Raw genomic sequence first — 9895 nt, 5'->3', positions numbered from 1 at the left:
CCCCGTGGCCGGTGGAAGATGCACCGGTTTTCACACGGCTTTGGTGTGGTATCGCTGCTTTCTCAGCTCCCTTCGCGCCATATGGGAATGCCTGAGGCTTTTTTATTCTGGTGGTAGGTACAGTCGGGACCTTTTCTAGTTTAGTGGCCCAAGCACAATTGATCTGATACAAGTTTGTTTCGGTAAGAAGCGAAGATTCTAGGAAACCAGTGTTCGTGATTCCCTGCCCTCAGAGCTAGGAAACATTTTCCCAGGGATAGCCTGGTCTCTCCCTGGGAATGCCCTAGGAGTAGCCAGCCACACTGTAGAGAATCAGGGTGCTCCGTGCATAAAGTATACCGTCTAGTTTAGGGGTGCTAAGGGAGAAAAGTAGGGGAGCATATCCTAAGAACGCTTTGATCTCAAGGGCTGGTCTGTTTCAGGTTGACCATCATTTCCCCCTTCTTTACCCTATGATGAAGCTAATAATGTTTTCTTGGTTGCAAAAAGAAATCAAGCCTTTATTTCCAGGTGGTGTTTGTTTGTTTGTTTCCCGAGAAGAGATAAAAAGTCTTCACTCCAGATAGGGCACCCAGTACAATTACAAGTGTAACTTGGAGTCTGACCACTTCTTACCTCATTTCCATCATCTGCCTCCTGAGAAGTTAAAATTGTCCTCTCCCTGATCTCCCTGCAGTCTTTCACCTATACGGCAGCCAGAGTGACCTTAAAAATAACTGGGCTGGAGAGATGGCTCAGCAGTTAAGAGCACTGGCTGCTCTTCCAGAGGACCCCGGTTCAGCAACGACATAGCAGCTCACACCTGCCTTTAACTCCGGTTCCAGGGGAGCCAACACCCACCCACCCATTCACATATATGCGGGCAAAACAATACACATAAAATGGAAATAAGCATAGAAAAAATTAATTAAAAGATAATTGCTGGACATGGTGGTATAGACTAATCCCGGCACTTGGGAGGCAAAGGAGATCAAGGCCAGTCCATGCTGCATAAAACCCTGTCTCAAAATTAAGGCTAGGACCAAGGAAGGAGAGATGGGTAGATTCCCATGGGCCGGCCAGGCAGCCTGTCAGTGAGCTCCAGGTTCAGAGAGAGACCATTTTGTCCCAAAAAACAAGATGGAGGGGCTAGAGCGATGGCTCAGCCATTAAGAGCTCTTGTTGCTCCTACAGAGGACCTGGGTTCGATTCCCAGCACTCACAGGGCAGCTCACTACTATCTACTTTTTAACTCCAGCTGCAGGGAACCAGCGCCTCATCTGACCTCTGCTGGCACCAAGCACATATGTGTGAATAAATCATATTCTTTTTTTTTGAGACAGTTTTTTCTGTGTATCCCCGACTGTCCTGGAACTCACTCAGTAGACCAGGCAGGCCTCGAACTCACAGACCCACTTGCCTCTGTCTCCCGAGTGCTGGGATTAAAGGCCTGCACCACTGTTATGGATCCGTCTTTTTGCACACTGTGAAGGTGTATTGCTCTCATTGGTTTAATAAAGAGCTGATGGCCAACAGCTAGGCAAGAGGAGGTTAAACGGGCCTTGTGAACGGGGGAAAAAGTTCATGGATGAAGAAGGGCAGAGTTGCCAGGATATGTGGGAGAAGTAAGATGAACAAGCCATACTGAAGAAAGGCACCACTGTGTAGAAAAGAAATACGGGTTAATTTAAGATGGAAGAGCTAATTAGTAACAAGCTCAAGCTATTGGCAGAGCATTCACAATTAATAATAAGTCTCTATGTGGTTATTTGGGAGTTGGCTGGTGGGACAGAAAAGTCTGCCTACACGCCAACACTGCCCAGCTAAGTCATATTCTTAAAAAGGTTAAAAACTAATAAGATAGGAAGAAACCTGATTTGACCTCTGGCCTCTGAAACATGAACACTTATATGATTATACACCCAAAGCCACACAAACATGTACATAGAACACACATGCAAAAACATACATACAAGTAACATTATACAGACTACGAAAGTTGTTTTTATATATTTAGGAATATATAGATATATTGATTAAATAATTTTCATATACTTAAATTATAAAGAAGAAATAGACCCAAAAAAGCATAGATACATTTTTATTATACATTCAATTGAAGTTTTTAAAATTACAGAGTTCAATGCCAAAACAAAGTTAAAAAAATGCATATTAAGTTTTTATTCACTTGCAATGTTCTCTCCTAAAATCCTGACGAGGAAAACAGCTTAAAGACACATGAAGAGATTCAGTGCACGTCTAGTGGGTTACCATGCGACAAAGACCATGTTTATCCGCAGAAAATAAGATGGAAGAACAGTAGGATGAAATGAACATACTGCACTTTCACACAATCTGGAAGAGATTTTGGAAGAATGCTAACACTCACCTGCAGAGCTTATGCTGTGCTTGGCAAGCTTGGCACACGAGCGCTCTAACTGCTCAGCTTCTCCCACAGTTTCTCCAGCAGGACTAACACAGGGTCCTCTCACACCCCAGGAACCTTTCTGCTGATCTGGGGATGCTTCTTGGGGGGCCTGGCCACTTCCTTCCAGCTGCTCCCAATGCTCTTCCTGTTTTCCTGCATTTGTCTCCAGCCTCGTACCTGCTGCCACCCCATCCTAGCACAAAGCGCTAGTCCTCCTTCTCCCAAGTGTTACCCGCGTTGGCTGAATTGTGAGTATAAAGTAAAGAGACTAGATCTAAAATTCTCCCTACCTTATGATCATATCTCTACAATGCAAAAAGGCTGATGACGCCTGATTCAGAACATAATTCAATGAGTTTAGATACTGGTCCAAAGTTTTTAAATATATACTCTTCTATTATTAGTTTTCAAATCAAAACCGTTGTAAACATCACATTAAACATTTCAGCAGAAACCCTGTTACCTTACATCATATGTAGTGAGTTCAAAAGTGACGCTATGTTCCCTTTGGCAGATCTACATTACACCTGAACCTCAAACCTTCCATTACACATGCACTATTAGACGACAGCTCTGGGGCCAAGCATATCTCGTGACAATCACTGCTGCTCTCTGAACATACCTGGTCACAAAGCAGCAGAAACAAAAGAAACTACGATCTCTTCCGACAGCTGTCCCTGGAATTTTAGCTCTCTTACTCCCACCGCCCCACACCCGACCCAACCTCGGTGGCCACATGAAGACTACACCAACAAGGAGAATCTGCTAGACCAAACGCTGCCCTGCTCTGTCCAGGTGAGAGTGAGGCCAAGGAGCAGGCATGGCTGCTGAAAGGCAACAATAAAGGGGAAGTTAGTGAAGCCGGCTGCTTCCGATCCCTTCACCATCAAAGTGCAGAGTCTGATAACGTCTCAGGCTTTCCACTCAAAGGGAGAAATCCAATATGCAGGAAATACTAGTCACCTGCTCTTTTAGCAAGGTTTAACTGCGCATCTTGGATTGACTGATTGATTGATTGTGTTTTTTGGGGGGGAGCGGTTCGAGACAGGGTTTCTCTGTGTAGCTTTGGCTGTCCTGGAACTTGCTCTGTAGACCAGGCTGTCCTTGAACATAGACCTCCTACTTCTTCTGCCTCCCGAGTGCTGAGATTAAAGGTATGTACCACCACTGCCCAGCCAACTGCATGTTTTTAAAAGAGAAATTAACAAAATATTACATTTTAAAATGAATAACCTAAAAATTAATTTAAAAAAAATACTACATTTGTTTTGCTCTAACTACAGATGACTGAGATCTCCTAGCTCTGTAGAATCCTCTTAGCATCTTTATCGGCAAGTATTGAGACAACCTAAAACCAGAGTGCCTGTTCTAGGTGATAACCAGTCCTATGAGCTAGTTAATATAATGACTTAAAGGTTGTATTACCTGAATAGTTTCAATGGTGAAGTACCAGAAAGGGTACAATAAATATTTCCCACAGCACCATAAGTTTTTATAAAATACTATTTCAGTTAATATACAATCTCAAGATTTTGGCCCATCATACATACTAGGCACAACATCTTTTACTAACAAAGAGGCCGTATATGCACAAATATAACATGAAAACGATATATTTACATGGTTACTACTGCAGCTACAACCACTGAATACTAGTAGTTTTAAGAGCCAGGAAAAGTCAATTGGCCATTTATACTATGGTCACAAAATTTAATTGCCAAAAGGACCTAATAGCAAACAGACATACTTTACGGCCAAATTACTTAAAATTAAGTATAACAAGTTAAAAAGTAAAAAGGCGCAGATTGCATCTGCCCAATACCCAGCATGCTCATGGATCTCCTACAACCGTTAGTACAGGCTAGGCCATCTGAGTAACGCTGACCTAAGCAAAAACATAACTGAGAGAACGAAGCTCCCCACAACCAACACCGCATTCCAAAGCCAATCTCGCGTGTTCCCTGCATCAATGCAGAGAACTGAGTCCCGGCTTTATCAGAAATCAGTTAATGCTAGAATAAACCTGCTATAAAACATTTATAACAAAATAAATATCTTCAGTTCCTCCACATTAAGTGATATATAAATCATTAGCATTTTATAACATTAGCTCAGGTCATTTGGGGGGACCCAAACACACTGTACAATCCTGAGTAAAAAAAATTAGTGACACAGTTTCTTGGGGATCATTCTTATCAGAAATTAAGAAGAAAAAAATGTAAACCAAAATTTACAATAATCCCCATTTCCATCAGAAGTACCATGAGTTCTTTTTACTTTGGTAAGTTTATAAATGTAAACCACTTATGTGAAAAAGTAAGATTGAACAGAGCTTTGCTAGGATGTCTCCATCAGCTTTTGACAGTGACAGGATAAATAGTCCGAAAGCACAGAGCAGGAGGAGCGGAACCACAGGGCGACTGCATCACCATGCGCTCGGCAGTGCAGGACACAGGGGGTGGACGGCAGCAGCTTACATGCCAACAGCCCTTCATTGCCTGCAACAGAACAGAAGGGAAAGGTACTTAATAAACCAGACTTCAACAGACATCCTCAAGAATATCTACAAATGGGCCGAAAGCACATGACAAGATGTTTGTCATCAATCACCAGAGAAATGCCAATCAAACTTAAGAGACAGCATTTTATATATATTTTAAAAAGCAGTACTGCTGAAGATGTGGACAGATATGAACTCTTGCTTACTAATGTAAAAAAGATACGTTTGCTATATAAATGATCTAGTGATTTATATATAAAAAAACAAACCAACATGATTCAGTAATTCCACTTTGAGTATATGATCAGAAGAACTGAGAGTAAGAATATCGACATTCATGTCCACAGCAGCACTGTCAATATCAGACAAAAAGTGGAAGCCCCAAGTGCTTGGTAACAGGCTAACAGCATACTATAATAAGATACATAATAATAATGTCAAATAGTAGCATACGATACTGTATACAGTTGAACATATACCAATAACACAATAACTAGTCAGAAACGATAGGGTCACTTTATACCTATTAAAGGAACAACCCAGCAAGCAGCCAGCACGAGTCTAAACATATATTCACCAAACACAGGTGCATCCCATTTGACAAAAGAACAACTACTAAATCTGTAACCACAGATTAAACCCGACACAGTGACTTCAATATTCTACTCTCACCAACAGCACAGCGGTACCATAAAAACAGACACATCAAAACAATAGGACTGAGGACCCAGAAATAAGCCATGTTCCTACTCCCCTAATATTTGACAAAGAAGCCAACAAGACATCTTGGAGAAAATACAGTATGTTTAACAGGTGGCGCTGGTCTGACAGCTACAAGCAGAAGCACGAAACCAGATCCTCACTACAAACCCGCACAAAACTCAACTCTAAATGCATCAAGGATTTCAACATAAGGCCTGATAGCCTTAACGTGACAGAGAAGAAAGCAGGAAATCCACCTGAACACGTAAGTCAGAAAAGGACTTCCTGAGCAGGGCCTCTGCAGCACAGGCATTAAGAACAAAAATTGGCCAAAAGTAAAAAGCTTCTGTACAGCAAAGAACACCATCAATCGAGTGAAGAGGCAACCTATAGACTAGGTTAAAAAAAAAAACAAACAACTTATCTGGAGATTGTTGCTTTCTAGAATACACAAAGAACTAAAAAAAAGAGACCAAGAAAATAAATAAACCAATTAAAAATTGGAACACAGAACTAAACAGAGTCCTTATAAAAAATGCACATGGCTGAGAAATACAAATTTTAATGCTCGATATCCTTAGTCATCAATTAAAACTACTTTCAGATTTAATCTTACCCCAGCCAGAATGGCTAAGGCTAAACAAAATTAATGTTACAAGAAAAAAAAAAAAAAAACAACACAGAAACCTACTGCTTTACAAGCAAACTAAAAGATACAATTAATTTTCTTTTTCTTTCTTTCCTTTTTTTAAAAACAGAGTTTCTTCCTGTGACCACCCTGACCATCCTGGAACTAGCTCTGTAGACCAGGCTGGTCTCGAACTCAGAGATCCACCTGCCCTGCCACACACACCAACCCCCAACACATAGGTGCTGGGATTAAAGTAGTGCACCACCACGCCCAGCATGGTAATTTTCTTTAAAACCTGGAACACAGGTACCCTGCAAAGATAGAGAATTCTGTTCCTAGATGCCATGTGGTTCTAAACCCAAATGCCAGGTGTAGAATTAGTACAGCAACTGCTGACTAGGAGGCCCCAGAGGCTCCCAAAGCAATGGAGGTTGATAACATTGCTTTTGATAACTCACTACAGCTAGGCAGTAAGACTATTTGGAGATACCACACCCTCTGAGTGCCTCAAACTGATAAAGCTGAAACTGGTCTGAAGCTCGCTCCTTGGTGGCTAGCAATCAATGTGCAGGAAGACGGACTCCACGCAGGATGCTGGGGGAGCAAAGGCATCAATGGCCTTAACCAGCGTGGACACCGAATCCTACAATATTGACCTGCGAGGCTAGATGTGTCTTCTAATGCAACAGAAACAGGACTATTTTGAGAGTCACCAACCACTTTCTAGTTTGATCTGAGGCCTACTCCATGCAAATGGAGAAATGTTTAAAGTGTCAAAAAGAAAAACAAAAGCTAAATAATAGTTAATTATACACTATGCATTGTTCAATCTTTAATTAATTCTTTAATACAGTCTGGAAAACATACTTATCTTAAAGGTAACATGTGATAAGAAGCATAGAAGAAGGATGTCACCAGAAGAAAACCCATATTCACATGGGGCGGCCTTTTCCTAATTCTACACACCTATGACGTCAATCACATGAAGCCTCAGTTTCTGCTGCAGTTCTGTTAGGACAGAAGCCAGAGCAACTTGCGACTCTGCTATTTTTATAGTTTGCTTCACGTCATTTGCAAAGGACAACCAGAGTTTGCCAAAGTCTTCAGTTGAGATCTTTAATGGTCTGAAAATAATTTTACAAATTAGTTTATGTTGTTAAGAATATAACGATGCTGAACAAACACATTCCACATGACTCACAGAAATGAAATATATTCGTTATAAATCTGGGTCCCAAGACATTTATGCTTTTAAACCAGGTACGATTAGAATGCTGAGTGTTACCTTCCCACCTGATAAAGTTACTGCAGCAGAAGATAGTAAACTGAACTTTTCCTTTCAATAATTCATTCAATTTTGTCTCTTTTTAGATATTAATCCCTCCAACAGGATTTTACCAAATAACTTCAGAAATTCTCAGTATTAACTACTCTATCACATGTACTTTGGATTTGGGGAATAATGAAATTTCTGTCAAAGTGATACACAAGAGAATCAATATAAAGAACTTTAAATAAATTAGCCTAAGTATTAAGACTATCAAAACACACACACACACACACACACACACACACACACACACACACACACTGAAATAATTATGTTATATGAATGCCAGGAACATCTAGGGGGTGAATTATAAACAACTTTTATATTCTATTTATATTTTTATAACATTTGAATTTCCGTGGTAAGTACACATTGATTGTATAGTTAAAAAGTCCTACATTTAAAGATACAGAATAATTTATTTTCTGCCAGAAATAACATGCCAGAAAATATTTACCTAATAAAATCTAATAATGATAAGTTCATGGAAAACTCCAACTGAACAGAATGTGTATCCATCATCTGATAATTTATAGAACCAGAGAGAGTGCCCTCTACAGCCGGGCTTTCCATCTGTACACCATACTGAAAGGATTTGGTGCCTTCTGGTTCCACCCCAGGCAAACAGCATTCAGGCTGCTCAATGATCTGTAAATGAAAGTAATAAAAATCCTGAAGTAAGCGTCAATGTACTGTTATATGGATAACAAACTTCTATTTAAGCGCTAAGGACTAAAGCACACGAATGTGGGAAATTGATAAATTACATTATGAAAACTAACAAAAATTCATGTTTAGTGAATGTCTGGTCTACAGAGTGAATTCCGGGACAGCCAAGGCTACACAGAAGAAACTCAATCTTCAAAAACCAAAACCAAAACCAAAAAAAAAAAAAAAAATCACTAAAACAGATAAGTAATACTGTACAGGTCAAAATTATGTAACAGATTAGTATTCTAGCTAAAGGTAGTTTATATATTTTAAAGATTATTAAATTCTAATCTGGCACCAGAACTCTTTCATGAACAGTGCTGGGGAACTGAACCCAGGGTCTATGTGCTAGGCAATCACTCTTCCATGGCTCCTAACACCAGATTCTTCTTCTCTTCCTCCTCTTCTTGTTTCTTTGTTTTGTTTTTTGAGACAGGGTTTCTCAATGTAGCCCCCACTGGAATTCGACCAGGCTGGCCTGGAACTCACAGAGATCTGCCTGTCTCTGCCTTCCAAGGGTTGGGATTAAAGGTATGCACCACCACCGCCCGGCTACCACCTGATTTATAACAATCATACAGCTGCCTTCCCTTCTCTCTCTAATCTACTTCTGGTACAATTCAGACAGATTTTGTTTGTTTTTTTAAAGTTCTGCAAGTAAACCTGCTACATGTATGTATTCAAGAATTCCTGCCCTGGTCAATGGCCCATACAATATCTCATTCAGTATACTGTAGCTCCCAGAAAAAAATGGCTAGCTTGCTGGGTGGTGGTGGTGTGGCGGTGGCGCACACCTTTAATTCCAGCACTTGGGAGGCAGAAACAGGCAGACCTCTGTGAGTTCGAGGCCAGCCTGGTCTACAGAGCGAGTTCCATGATAGGCTCCAAAAGCCACACAGAGAAACACTGTCTCGAAAAACAAACAAACAAACAAACAAACAAACAACCAAACAACCAAAAATGTGGCTAGCTTTCTGACACCTGTCTGTCAAATGTCACAACTGTGGCAAGAACACTTATAAAAATGCAGTCAACACTGAGTCTATCAGGTCGATCTCAGTCCTCGGGGGTGGCCTTGATCTGGAGGTGGTGGGAATTGGGGGTGGGCTGGGGGGAAGGGGAGGGGAGGCAGGAAGGGGGAGAACAAGGGAATCTGTGGCTGTTATGTAGAACTGAATAGTATTGTAAAATAAAAAAAAAAAAGAAAAGAAAAAAAAATGCAGTCAACAAACTTTCAGAAGTCACCGTATAGCACTCTTTTGGAGTTGTGGAAGAGAATGATGCCCGAGTACTGAGTATAAAATAAGAAATCAGAGAGGCCAGGTGGTGGTGATGCACGCCTTTGATCTGAGCACTCAGGAGGCAGAGCCAGGTGGATCTCTGTGAGTTCGAGGCCAGCCTGGTCTACAGAGTGAGTTCCAGGACAGGCAGCAAAACTACACAGAGAAACCCTGTCTCGAAAAACCAAAAAAAGAGAAAGAAATCAATATATGTTTACCCCCTCATATTCTTTTTTCTTAGTGCTCTATTTGACTCTGTTGAATAATCTGAAGTGTTAATTTCAGTGAATACGACAAGAGTAAAGACAGCACTTAGAGAATGCATGAAGAGAGA

At 40.8% G+C, this 9895-nt stretch overlaps 1 protein-coding gene across 1 annotated transcript in view; it reads right to left on the bottom strand.

The window, feature by feature from the left end:
- Nucleotides 1-2063: 2063 nt before the first annotated feature.
- Ap4e1 (adaptor related protein complex 4 subunit epsilon 1) overlaps nucleotides 2064-9895 on the bottom strand; it is a 61343-nt gene continuing 53511 nt past the window's right edge. The window contains exons 19-21 of the mRNA XM_006986466.4: nucleotides 8028-8218; nucleotides 7207-7364; nucleotides 2064-4905 (exon numbers count right to left, since the gene is read on the bottom strand). Of these exons, the coding sequence (XP_006986528.1) occupies nucleotides 4745-4905; nucleotides 7207-7364; nucleotides 8028-8218 (510 nt within the window). The 3' untranslated portion in view covers nucleotides 2064-4744. The remainder of the gene's footprint in view (nucleotides 4906-7206; nucleotides 7365-8027; nucleotides 8219-9895) is intronic.

The sequence above is a fragment of the Peromyscus maniculatus genome, chromosome 4 (genome assembly GCF_049852395.1).
Source record: "Peromyscus maniculatus bairdii isolate BWxNUB_F1_BW_parent chromosome 4, HU_Pman_BW_mat_3.1, whole genome shotgun sequence".
NCBI lineage: Eukaryota > Metazoa > Chordata > Mammalia > Rodentia > Cricetidae > Peromyscus > Peromyscus maniculatus.
This window is presented reverse-complemented; position numbering and strand designations above follow the sequence as displayed.